Consider the following 13,247-nt stretch of genomic DNA (forward strand, 5'->3'; position numbering starts at 1 on the left):
TATCGAAGCTAACGCACACTTTGTTTATTTCGCTGACAGCAAACACTAGCAACAGGTCCATGCCCCATGGTAGACATTTAACATATAAACATCTATTCATATCTAGCTGCAAATTGTAGGATTTTTCTTCTGTAGAACAATTCAGATAATCCTCCATGAACTAGACTAGTGCAACTGGTTTGCCTCGAATTTGGTGGAGTTCTTGAATGAGCTTCCCTTGCAGAGTTTTAATGGTGTTTATGCAAGTGCACGATGATTAGCTGGGATAACAAACCCAGCTTCTGACATGATAAAAATGGGGTTAACACCAAAAAAGACTTCTCTCTATCAACTTCTATATCATCCATGCAGGCACTACTGGTGAATCCAATACTTCAACAATAAACTACATCAATTTCAAAACTTTGGAAGGTGGAATTCTGGACTTATGCCATGGTGGAATCTGGTTCAATCATTGACCTCAGTCCACCACGCACCATCATTTGTGCGTAAAATTCTGCATGTTCCTGCTCACACCCAAGATCAATCAGTATTTACTAAAAATATTCTAACAGAAGTAAACAAGGAGATGATAAAATGTAAAAGCTCCAGCTCTTACAAGATGAATTGATGGAGTGATCCTAAATTGGGTATCATCCGTTACGTAATTAGCAGTTTGAAGAACCCATTTTTCACTTCAAGAAACAAACAAATAAGATGCAAGTTCATCATTTCTGTGCTTCAGGTGTGAAAAGAGGTACCTTCACAGCAACTATGACGACTGCAACTCCTTGTTCTCGCGATTCACTGAACAGTTTCCTTGCATTATCAGGGGTGATAGAAGGAACTGCTTGTGGTATGACTTTAGCAACTGCGGATGAGAGAACCAAAGAAGCTTTAGAAGACAAAAGTATCAATTGTTGCATGACCAGTTGACATTTGAGTCAATATAAGGTATATATATATCTGTAATTGACCATACGAAGAAACAAAAAGTGCTGACAATGAGAACATGGCGAAAAAAGGTCAAATACCGAAAAAGACGAGGATAATGGTGTGAAGAGGCAAAGCATAACGTAGTGGCAGAGCTACGGAATAATATTGCAGAATGGAGGATACATGAAGCTGACCCAATTAGTGTGTTAAGCATGGATGACAATGATGATGATTGCTGGTATCTGCCCCAGCCTAACTACCAAAAAATATACTAGTGCTGCTTGACACACTCGTCATTCCGATAGTCCAGAGATATATTTCATTTTTACCTAACTGTTCAGTGTGTCGAACATCATCGATCAACAAAACTTTGTAACTGTCTCCACTGCTGCAACCTCTCCTTTCCTTCACTGATCCTATATCTCCTCCTGCAAATTAAGAAAATCACTACACTTGAGCATCTCTTTGAGTATAATCGAAACCACAAGACAATCAACTGGGTAATCCAACAGATAAATTTCTTCCATTTATAACCAGACTTGGTCACTCGCCCATCAAATATTACCACCAAACAGAAAACAGTGGTTCTTACATTCAAATTCATTAGATCCATTCCCCAAATTTCAGAAAGACTCATTAAAGCAGAAATATCTAATATAATTACTTCTAAAATAAGTTTCTTAAATGCTTATCATCCGTTTCTCACGGGAATGTATCTATTCTGGTAGAAAGAAAAGTTTCTATAAGAGAAGAAATGAATGAAAAAACAGTAAAAATTGGACCAAACTGCAAGCTCAACTCTGGTTTTCCTAATATTCACATACAGATACAGCACATGTTGACTCCCATTTGAATAAGAAATATATAATACATTTGCATACATAAAAATATCAAATCGCCCCATCGAGGAAAAGAAACATGGGATGAGTTTTGAACCAAGAAGCTGGAATCAGAGATGTCTGAGCCTCTTGAGCTAGTATAGCAGCATACATTGAACCAAACATGGACAACCCATACTTTTATTTGGAAATTAAATCTGTATTCAACAGAAATCCAAGCTGGTTTCAATATGAGATAGAAATGACCACAAATTGTTTCAGGCAGGAGCTTTTAAGCACTTTCTGGTGTTCTTTTTTTCTTTTCCTCTTTCTTTCCATTTTTCACGCTAAGTAAACATAATCACCCAACAGAAAATGAACAAGTGCCCGAGCACAACAGGCATTTCTATTTCTGTACCTCAATAAATTTCAGAAACTACCCATAACCTAATAAATGGCAAGAGATGAAAGAAGAAAGACAAGATAGATAGACAACAAACAAAGCTACGTAGATAGAGAGCAAATAATGAGACTAGGAAAAACATTCCACAGAAGCGCCAAGAAAGAAAACCAGAGTAACAGAAATTACCTTCTTGGACCTGCGTAGATGGGTAGAATTGAGTCTGGTCAAAAGAAGGGCGTTCCAAGAGACCAGCTCCACCTTTCAACGATCCAAACCTTGCAGTTGCTGACACAGAGAGGTTCTTCCCTTCGTGGGTGTTTCTCAACTTGACAGATATCTTGATTTTCGGATTGAAAGCCAGAGACGAAGGTAGAGAATGAGAGTTTCCGGAGGTGGCTTTGGCTAAAGATAAGGTAATCGCCTTGCTGCCAAGAGCCACTTCCATCTTCGGACAATAAAAAATCTCTCAAGGGGAATGAGAATAACAGAAGAATAAGATGTCGCGGCTATCAGGTATCAACTTATCAACACCCAGAAACCAGTAACAAATGCTCCAAAATTTTAGACGTGGAGCGAATCCCTTGCAGAGGTTTATATAGGAACTGACAGTGCTGTTTCTTAACTTTTCTGGGTTCTTAATTTTTTGTGGCCAGTGAGTGTCCAGTGTCCCCAACTAAGTGGCCATTAGCAAAGGAAAAAGAAAAATTAGAACTAAAACGTCCGTCACCATACATTTCTCAGAATGATTCGGATCAACTACGTTTCTTGTGGCACCCTATTGGTTGACATTTTGTCCTCTATAAGCACTAGAGACTTCATGAATCTTCCAGAATCAGGATGAAGGCTGAGTATTGTTTTCTTGGGAGTGTCTCTCTTACTAAGAAATAATAAAAAAAGTGTTAATTAACAGTTTTTTTATGGATCAAATGTTTTGGTGCTATAAAAAGTTTTTATTTTTTTAATTCACTTATTATAGAATATAAGAAAGAAGAATAATATTGTCGTAATTATTATTGATCAGGTGTAAATTATTTATGGAATTATACAAAGAGATTGTAGGTGATTAGGACTTTACAATCTAAGTTTATTTCTAATTCAATCACTAGTATTTTTATCTCTATTATTATCTTTATATCTATCACTATATTTATCTCTTTCTCTATTTCTATAAGAAAGATGAATAATATTACCGTTATTATTATTGATAAGTATAAACTATTTATAGAATTACACAGAGAGATTGTAAGTGATTAAGACTCTACAATCTGAGTCTATCTCTAATTCAAACACTATGTTTATCTCTATCTCTATGACTTATCGCCAAAAATTAATCAAAGGGTACGAAAAATGAGTTTTTAACACCTCTTGGCAAAGAAAGGAAAAAAACAAGCACAAACGCGAAAAAAATGACCATATTTGAATATGAAAAATTTGTAATTAAAAGTTAGTAAAAAGAAAATTTCTCCTTTATTTTATTTTTCAGTGACATCACAAACTATTCTTTATTTGCAAAGTCATAGAGGCTCCTTTGTTTAGAAATCCGTCTGCCATGTCTCCTGTTGTTTAGCAATATAATCATAAAAATTTATAAAGAAAATATGCTAACGTATGCAAGCAGACACTGTGGATAAACCCTTTTGGGTATTGATATTGCACAAGAGAGCATCCCTCAGTAAGTTAGTCAAGAGCATTGGTCTGGGGGTCTAGTTCAAGCTCAATGATCATGGCCAACGAGTGGAGTTGTCAACGAAGATCAAAGCCAAATATATACCCAAGAACTGTGATGTTTCCATGAGGAATGTTTACCGGCAAATTTCGCAGAATTCTCTACAGAAACTTTGCAAAATTTATGCTTCTTGACTCAGTTTCATTGGAGATGATGAAACTTACAAAATTTATGTCTCTTGACTCAGTTTCAATTGTAGTTGCAATTCTTTAGTGCGCTAAGGGAAGTTCATATGGTCGTTGCCATCTCTGAATTTCATTGCCTCAAACCGATAATCTGGTAACAGAGCTTCCTTCGATCCTTGCTCAGAATCTGCAAAGAACTCGGTAGACTTCAAGTATGAGTCCTGTATCTTAAGTATTCTCCCTGGCTGTAGCTGCACTTCAATTAGATCTCTGAAAGCCATTGCGATAGAAAGATGTCTCAGTAGCCAAAAGAGATTATTGACTACTGCTAAGAAAAATGAATTCCTTAGTTGTAGGACAAAAACAAGTATCATTTCTGAATGGTTTATGATTTCATGATATGATTACGAATAGCAAATCGATGCATCAGTCTGTCAACATAACACAATCAAGAGCATCGGCATTGCATCTGACAGATTCCAACTGCTTAATTATTCCATGCATTAAACCCATCATATCTTCCATAAGGAAATGAGATCTATGCCCAGCAACAAATTCAAAAGACTCCCCATCAACTTCTATCAAGCTACAGCCAGGTACTTTCTGCATTTTCTTCTCTCCCATATCTTTCCTCACCATTGCTACATCTTTCCACCTATTAGCAGATGCATAGATATTAGAAAGTAGAGCATGAACTCCTCCATGATCAAGTCGCAGACCCACCAAGCTCTTGACTGTACTCTCACCCAGATCGACCTCACCATGCATTCTACAAGCATTCAGTAATGCACCTAAAACATATGAATCAGGTTCAAGAGGCATCTCTCTCACAACATTCTTGGCTTCCTCAAGCCTTCCTGCACGACCTAATAAATCTACCAAACACCCATAGTGCTCAATCCCTGGCTCAATCCCATGGAAGCTCTTCATGCTCTCGAAGATTATTTGCCCTTCTTCTACCAAACCCATTCGACTGCAGGCATTCAGGACACATATAAATGTTATCTCATTTGGCCTAATTCCTTCTTCTTGCATCTCTGCGAACAACTTGACAGCAGAGTCACTATCTCCATGATTTGCTAGTCCCGAAATCATTGAAGTCCAAGAAAAAACATCTTTCTCAGCCATCTTATTGAAAATTTGATGAGCTGTTTCTATGCACCCACATTTTGAATACATGTCTACAAGAGCTGTCCCAAGAATTTGATCCAGTTCCATCTTATACCTATCAACATACGCATGAATCCATCTCCCTTGAGACAGAATCCCTAGTGAAGCGCAAGCAGAAAGTGCCCCAACTATCCCAGCCTGATTCGGCTGAACACCCTGAAGAAGCATTTCACTGAAAATTTCTAACGCTTCCTTGAACATGCTTAACTGGGTATAACAATTAAGCATGGTACTCCAAGAGACAACATTTCTTTCAGGCATTTGATCAAATAACTCTCGAGCTTCAGCGGCTCGACCCAATTTCGCATAGCCATTTACCATCGCCGTCCATGAAATCACATCTTTACTCCTACTCGTTTCGAACAAGTTCCGGGCCGAAATAATACACTTGCAATTCGCATACATGTGAATCAGCCCATTCAAAACAAAATCATAACACTCCCATCCAAGTCTAACAATTTGGGCGTGGAGTTTCTGCCCATCCAAGAGGGCTGAGAGATCTAAACATGCCTTAAGAAGGAAGGAGAAGGTGTAATTGTTGGGTAAGAAACCTTTGTCACGCATATCTTTGTAAAGCAAGAGGGCTTCAAAGGGTCGGTTTTTCTCCACGAAAGCTCGAATCATAGTGTTCCAAATAAAGATTGTTATATAGGGGTTATGACGAAATACGAGGTAGGCATGGTTGAGGTCCCCTCGGCGGGAGATGGCGCAGAAATCGATAATCTTTCCAGCTGCAAAGGGGTCGATAATGGTGCCGGAGGTGATTAGATGGGCTTGAATTTGCTTGGTCTGGTTCATGCTAACGAGGCATTTGTCTAAGAGGGAGAGGGTGCTCTTGCTTGCTTTCACGTACCTGGCTACTGGAACGACCATTTGGCAGTAAGAGTTTCCAGTTTGGAGAAATCGAAATGGCGGGTTATTTGAAAGTCTGAATCAGGGAAAAATAAAAATTACTGAAATATTTTCATTAATATTACTAAATTACCCATCTGGAGACATCCTCCTTTTGACGAAACAACGAGGAAATATATTTGTAAAGAAGGCTATAAAAGTCTTTTACTACTATTTTTGTTTTTAAAAGATAAGCCATTTTATCTTCGATACTGAATAACCAAATGCCCCTTCTTCGCGACATCTTCGAAGAAAAGAGGCTCACTGAAAGAAACGAAGATAAGGAAGATGAGGGGTGGTGGGGTTTTATTCGGCACGCACACTCCTCTGAGATTCTCTTTCCCTCTCGGAAGTTCCACCCTTTGCAATACTGCACTTTCCAGTCTCAAAAATGGAGTGTTTAGCTACCAAATTTCTGAAGTCTCAGCGAGCATTCGGCCACTACTTAATTGCTTTTCTCCTGAACGATGGAAGGAGAGAAAGACATTCGCATGTGGGTGCACGTTTTCTTCCAATTTCGATGATGAACGTGCTTCAGAAGGGGATTTCGTGGTTGTCAACTTCTACCTTTTTCTGTTAATCGAGGACCCAGAAAAGGAAGTCCAGAAGCACCACTCCTTTTTGCAGGTTGAACTCGATTAATATCTGTTACTCTCTGTTTTTCTCTTCACTTATAGGCTAGAAGATATTTCTGCTTTCCCCAAATGCTAATCTTCATTCTTCCCCCATTAAAATTTTCACCCTTATAGCAATTGTCTGTATGTGTTACTTTGTAGAATAATCCATTAAGCCCATGTTATTATTGCTTCTTCTTCAATAGCTTAAATATGGAGTTTAGTGGAGGCGATAATGAGGCAAAATTGTATTTAAAACAGTACAATACTCGCAAAGCTGAGTGATCTTTCTAATGCAGATTATTTCTCAGCGATAAACAGTTTAGTATCCTTGTAAAGCGTAGACCGGTAAGGCATTGTCAGGCTCATCTTCTTGAACCTTTCTTGAACTTGAAAGTTAAAAGTGAAGCAATCTCTCCTTGCTATCAGAATCTACAAATGTTGGATTCATCTAAATGCACCCCACCATAACAAAGCAGACGAGAAGTGCTTGTAGATCAATATCTGGAAGTATATTTATCACTGTCATAGCAAACTATATACTGTTATTTGCACATCAATTTCTGTTGAGAAAGTAAAGATAGATCAGTATTCAGTGGTTAGTCACAGCTATTTCATGAACCATCATTTGGCTGCATTTCTTTTATCTTTACTTGTCTCATGCAACATGTTACCTCATCAGGGTCGTGATATTCATGGTCGAATATATGTGAATGAGCAAGGCATTAATGCACAGGTTTGTTCTCTTCCTACATGAGACATTCTAGTTTCAAGCTCTGAAGCAATTATGTGTTGTACCCACCTTTCACTACGGCCAAATAGAACTGATATAATGACAATCGTTTGCCAAGCTGATGTCTGTTTTTTGCAGTACAGTGGTCCCTCAAAAGATGCTCTTGCCTATGTTCAGTGGCTGAAGGAAGATCCTCGATTTTCCAAGATTTTGGTTCAGATTTCTCCAGCCCTAAATGGGCATGCGTTCCCTCGTTTGAAGCTGCGTTATAAACCTTCTCTTGTGCAGGCAAGTTACTTGTTCAAAGGGCTGTCTTTTTCATATAAAAAGAACTAATTATACTTATTTTGTTGCATTGGTTGTAAAGATTATGACTGTGACTATTTATCCAGTATACTATTTCTTTTTTGGATGAGCTAGTCTAAGTGCATTACTCCATCCAAATTGTTTTCAGCTGGAGGGAGGAATGTCCCACCTTCCTCTGCTTGACCCTACAATGAGGGCTGCCCAGCTAGAGCCTTCTGAGTGGAGAACAAGATTGCAAGAAATGAACAATATGGGGAGCTCGAACCACGGACAGAGGATGTTGCTATTGGATGTGAGAAATGGTGAAGAATTCGCAGTTTTTGTGTTTGTTCATATAATTATTTTTTAGCTAAGTTGAATTTACTCAGCCACTTATGTGGTACAACTGAATCAGTTAGGTTTGATGGTTCAGTGTTTTGCACTAGGTCCTGGTTGCTCAGTAAAGTGCAACAACATCATTCTGTCTTTACTGTCTTCTGATGGAGCTTTCACATTTGCTCTTAAACAGGTTATGAGTGGGATATTGGTCACTTCCGAGGAGCTCAGCGACCTGATGTTGACTGTTTTAGGAGCACTTCTTTTGGGCTGTTGGGGACTGAGGTTTAGTCTTTCTCCAAAATTATGCAAAATATCTGATGCTTAACTTGCATTTCATGGTAACTTTCAAGCAAATGTACAAGAGCAGTCTTTATTAATCTGATTACCAGTTGTGCAACCATAATTCCTGGCATCTGGTTTGCATGAGGCATGATGAGTGATCTTGTATTTGATTGTGTATATTTCTACCCATGCAGTGCCCTTCTACTGATCCTTTAGCTAGTGTTGATAAAGAAGAAACCGATATACTAATGTACTGTACGGGAGGCATCCGCTGTGATGTTTACTCAACAATCCTCAGGTAAATTTTGTTTATTCTGAGTAATTCATTCAGCTCCTTCATAACTAAAAAAGAACGGGCTTTTCCTTCTTTGCTAATCGATCTTTAGGCAATACAGGCTTGACTAGGGTTGTTGGTCAAAAGACTTGATTTTTTTTTCATTTGGTTATGGTCAAAAGAAGGTAGCAATATGTGTAAACCCTCATTTGTTACTGATTACTGATTGGTTTGGGCTGATTTAAAACTGTAAAACCTCAGTTGTGTTAATTGGGAGTTTTCCATTCTGCAGACAAAGAGGCTTCAAAAACTTGTACACTCTAAAAGGGGGTGTATCATACTATCTTCAAAGAGAAGGCCCAGACGAGTGGGTGGGGAATTTGTTTGTTTTTGACTCCCGTCTTTCTTTGCCACCATCAACCTATAATCCTGAGGCTGCCACTGATGCAGACGGAATATTCGCATCTGAGGATGGTGCCTTTGCAAAATGTTATATATGTGGTTCCTCAGTGTGTGAACTCAGACATAGGAATTGTGCAAATCTTGACTGCAACCTTCTTCTTCTGTAAGTAACATGTTTTCCTCTTTCTTGTATATTCAGGTAACCATTTCTTCTTCTGGAGAACATGTTTTAAGAAGGAAACCATTGAAGAAATGGATTGATACTATGGGACCATTTCTGCTATCATAGGAAATTCATCTTTGATGCCTAAAAACTTGATCCAAGCAAATTTCCAATTAACACACGAGTAATGATTTTTTTTCTATTTCTCGCCTAATTTTACAGGTCATGTGTCAAGTGTGTGGAAGAACTGAGTGGGTGTTGCTGTTGGAACTGCACTTCTGCTCCCAGGCTTAGACCAGTTTTACCCGGCTCTCCTAGATACCAAAAATGGCACATATACCGGGATGTCGTCGACACCCCTCCCCCATCACTTGATCAAGAGAAACTTCTCCCATCTGAGCATGAGCAAGTTCAGGTTTAAGATATCGGTGTTTTCATTATACAGTGTTGGATGCAATTGTGAGTTGGTCGGAGAAAATGTTTGGATAGACGATAAATCTTTTCTGGAAATCTAAGAAACTGTTATCCTCTTCAGAAAAATAGTACCTGGGACCTCTGGTGGCATCTCAGAGAGGACCAATCACCCAGGTGAGACCAGAGGATGAAATTGCCATCGAATCAAGGGGAGGTCAGACATCTGTCCTTGTTCCTTGTTCTTTGTTCCGATGCTTTCTGCATAAGATATTATAACAAATTTTATTGAGAAATTCCACCTATTCCTCCTCACTGCGTGCAATCGGATTTAGTAAACAATGCGATACGCAGTCATAAGCATCCGACACAAATCCTAATATCACGAAAACAGAAAACAAAAATAAAATCCAAGAGAACCTATCTGATTTCTTTTCATTAAAAGTAACGATTCAGTTGAAGAACAAAAAATCTAACACAGGAAAATATTGGCCATGACATTGTTTGGCAAATGTTTTTACAAGAATAGTTCATGGTTCTTTAGAGGTGATTTGAGTAACGAATAGGATAATTGTAGTAGACGTTCTTCCCACCGCAACAACGACGGCCAAAAACACAAAAAATCGAAATCCTCGACAACTGGGTCCACTGTAAGAAGAGGCCTCTTCCCCCAAACGGGGATTCAAAGCAATCCCAAAACGGATCGACCCCAAGATCACGAACTCCAAAATCGAGGAATGGAGACCAGAGGCAGGACAGATCCCCCCCTATACTGCCCACAGATATTTCGGCGAGGGGGGAGGATCTTCTGATTCCGGCCGGCGGTCGAAAGCCCCAAAAGCAAAGATTTTGTCAAATTTCCCGCAGCTTTATGCAAGCTCAGAGAATCGTCGAGGTACTTCTTATATCTTAAATTGAAGATAGAGAAAGATGTCCCGCTACTTTATGCAAGCTCAGTGTATCGTCGAGGGATTTCTTATATCCTATAATTATTATTTTTTTTCAAATTTCTCTAAATTGTATATATTCATTTTGAAGTATGCAAATTATATAATGCGAAATGCAAATTGCGATACATATCTTGAAAATCTGGGTCTCTGCAACTTCGATCGAAATCCGAAATCTGCAGCAGAGATCTCTGATTCTACTACTGTTTGTGCGCTCGGTTGTCGCAAGGAGTGACGCAAGACGAGACTGATGGACAGAGAGATTGATTGAATGCTCGTTACGGCGATCGAAAGCTCTCCGATTTCCCGGTCTCGGACTCGGAACCGATATTTTTAAAATTTTTACAGTAACACGATCTCTCTCGCTAATGACAATCTGGCAATATCTGATCTAGCCACGTGCTCCGATCTCCGGTATCATCTCAGGCGGATTCGGCACCGCGCGATACCCTGACTTTCTGCAAGTAGCAGAACCTGGCTCCATGACTTCAAAACAATCAATAGGGGAGATGGCAAAAGGATCTGGTTGCTCTGTGGAGAATCTAGACCATAATATCTGACGTTACTCGAGCCCACAGACACCAGTTGGCTGCTCTCTTTGCTGTCAGTAAGAATTTTTACCAAATTAGCTCATTATTTGTCATTTGAAGCTAACACTTGTCCATCAGCAAACTAATAATGATATTATGGAGCTTAGTCATCATGGAGACCGATAAGGAAGATGCGTTGTCTCAGATGAAGTAAGCTTTGGCTTTTCTCCTTCATTGAAATGATAATCAATCAAGATTACTCATCCTTTCCTTAAAGGTACAGTTATTATTTGGTTTTATTGAAAATCCATGACCTCAGGGGCTAGAAGGGGAGGGCATAAACAGTAGGATTTAAACCTAAGCAAAAGGCACTCTGATGAAAATTCCATCCAGTAGCATATTATATCAGATACTTCTATCAGTCTGTCACAGTAGGGAATTCTTCCTTTCACCCTGCTGAGGCCGCAGTCTCTGCCTCCCCCTTGTACTAAAGCTTCCCCCCCAGTAATTAATCAAACATCTTAAAGTTATTTGTGCTAAAGCCTTCCTCACAAACTACAAAATAAAATCTCTAAAGTTAACTCTATGATGAAGACTCTCTCATTAATAAATCAAAAACTCCGAGTCAATTCCAGCCAAAGGAGTTCCAATTAAGTTCGTAGCTATGTTTGACTGCACAGTGCCTTCAGAACTGCCTAGGTTTGTTACAAGGTTGCAACACAACAGGTTAGTGATATCCAAAGAAGAGAAAGAAACTCAAGGCTAGCAAAAAGGGAGGCAATAATAAGATTGGACTTCACCAGACAATTGGTATCCAAAGTAAAAAATGCATGGATCAGCCAAAGCATTGCTTCAAAACTTGACCTTTAGTTCTTCATTGAAAAGGCAACAAACTCATTCACTCGCATCCTTCTTCTTTCTGGTTAACCAAGCTAAGTAATGGTGTAAGGAAACAGTGTGCAGTATGGGCTGCTTCCATCTAATACTGCCAATGGCCAAACAGCCTTCAGTGAAGCATCTCCATCTTAACATTCTGTTCTTTCCACTCAATACAGAAGTGTTAAAATGGGGACAGGAAAAGGATTGCAGAACTAGAACTTGTGAACGAGAGTGAAAAACAAGACACCATTGCCATCCCTGATTATAGCTCGATTTCAATGAAAACCAGAAATCCCACCTCTACCACAATAACAAAAAAAACAGAAGAGTATGGCTGGGTGACCACATTCAACCCTGTAACGCAATATCAGGTAATATTCTTGAGGGATTCTTGACTTTCTTCTGCTATAATTTATACATATCATGCTGATGTAATTGGTTGAAGAAACCAAAAAATGACATGTGGCCTACTTCTAAAAGAATTCATAAAGAAAACAAATCCCTATGTTTAAAAGAATGTCATAACTTCAATTTTATCAGAATTGCAGAAGAAGATAAATATATAGCCTACTTCTAAAAGAGAAAAAATCCTAAATAAATGAATATTTGTTAGTGCAATAGCCAATGTTAGAGGAAAATCTATGAATTCAAGCAATTAAATTTTGATTTGTTTTCAGATCTCAGCTCAGAACAGCGTATTGTTTGGAGCCAAGTTGTCAGTATTTGGCTGACCTTCTTGCTAAAGCTGGTGTATCCACAGTTTCCTTTTCCTGCGGATCATCTCTTTCTCTCTAAATTGATTTGGTCTGGGCTGTATTCTATGTTTTGCACTTTGTTGTACTTTAAGCTTTCTTTTCTATTTCAATAAAAGCTAATCACCCTTTTCAAAAAAAATTCTACTTCGCTATAGAAAATTAGCAAATAAAACTGATTCAATTTTTGTTATTTCCAAAACTAAGATTCAGAAGTAAGAATAAAATCATTGTTTCATGTTCCTTCTGCCAATCCTATGTAACTCCACTAGACAGAACTCATTGTCTATGAAACTTGATATTTTAGCCTCCTTATTTAAAATACAAAACACCCTATTTTCGCTTATATGTACATATATCTGAGAACCCCTCATTTGAAGCAGAGGACAAGCATTTAAATCATTTCTTTAAATCTTTTGTCACAGCATATATGGAAATGTTTATTATTATTTTGTTCTGTTTCAGAAAACTTCACATATATTCCCCATTAGCTCTTAGTTTTACATGTCACATGACATTTTCTAACAGCAATTCCCATTTTGTACACTTGCTTAAACACTAAGTACATTTCGGAGCACCTTATATTGG

At 38.5% G+C, this 13,247-nt stretch overlaps 3 protein-coding genes across 5 annotated transcripts; 1 reads left to right on the plus strand and 2 right to left on the minus strand.

Moving 5' to 3' along the window:
- Window positions 1-2: 2 nt before the first annotated feature.
- Window positions 3-2,707, minus strand: LOC137938917 (ATP-dependent Clp protease adapter protein CLPS2, chloroplastic-like). Its single transcript, XM_068784028.1, has 4 exons — window positions 2,323-2,707; window positions 1,245-1,343; window positions 741-850; window positions 3-506 (listed from the first exon to the last, which is right to left on the minus strand). The coding sequence occupies exons 1-4, from the start codon at window positions 2,579-2,581 to the stop codon at window positions 426-428; spliced, it is 549 nt and encodes a 182-aa protein (XP_068640129.1). The 5' UTR covers window positions 2,582-2,707; the 3' UTR covers window positions 3-425.
- Window positions 2,708-3,813: 1,106 nt separating this feature from the next.
- Window positions 3,814-6,030, minus strand: LOC137939486 (pentatricopeptide repeat-containing protein At5g66520-like). The gene has a single exon (XM_068784761.1). The coding sequence runs from the start codon at window positions 6,028-6,030 to the stop codon at window positions 4,414-4,416; it is 1,617 nt and encodes a 538-aa protein (XP_068640862.1). The 3' UTR covers window positions 3,814-4,413.
- Window positions 6,031-6,287: 257 nt separating this feature from the next.
- Window positions 6,288-9,845, plus strand: LOC137939146 (rhodanese-like domain-containing protein 8, chloroplastic). 3 transcript variants are annotated; one of them, XM_068784350.1, is made up of 8 exons: window positions 6,288-6,675; window positions 7,345-7,398; window positions 7,534-7,683; window positions 7,850-8,003; window positions 8,210-8,301; window positions 8,496-8,599; window positions 8,868-9,140; window positions 9,363-9,845. In XM_068784350.1, the coding sequence occupies exons 1-8, from the start codon at window positions 6,337-6,339 to the stop codon at window positions 9,559-9,561; spliced, it is 1,365 nt and encodes a 454-aa protein (XP_068640451.1). In that variant the 5' UTR covers window positions 6,288-6,336; the 3' UTR covers window positions 9,562-9,845. The 3 variants fall into 3 exon arrangements, with proteins under 3 accessions (XP_068640451.1, XP_068640452.1, XP_068640453.1); XM_068784351.1 differs by lacking the exon at window positions 7,345-7,398; XM_068784352.1 differs by lacking the exon at window positions 6,288-6,675 and having other exon boundaries at window positions 7,342-7,398; window positions 7,539-7,683.
- Window positions 9,846-13,247: the final 3,402 nt, after the last annotated feature.

This window comes from Aristolochia californica, unplaced genomic scaffold (assembly GCF_029961685.1).
Source record: "Aristolochia californica isolate CCGP_79_NKW_82.1479 unplaced genomic scaffold, dmAriCali1.0.hap1 SCAF_8, whole genome shotgun sequence".
In the NCBI taxonomy this organism is placed as follows: Eukaryota; Viridiplantae; Streptophyta; class Magnoliopsida; order Piperales; family Aristolochiaceae; genus Aristolochia; species Aristolochia californica.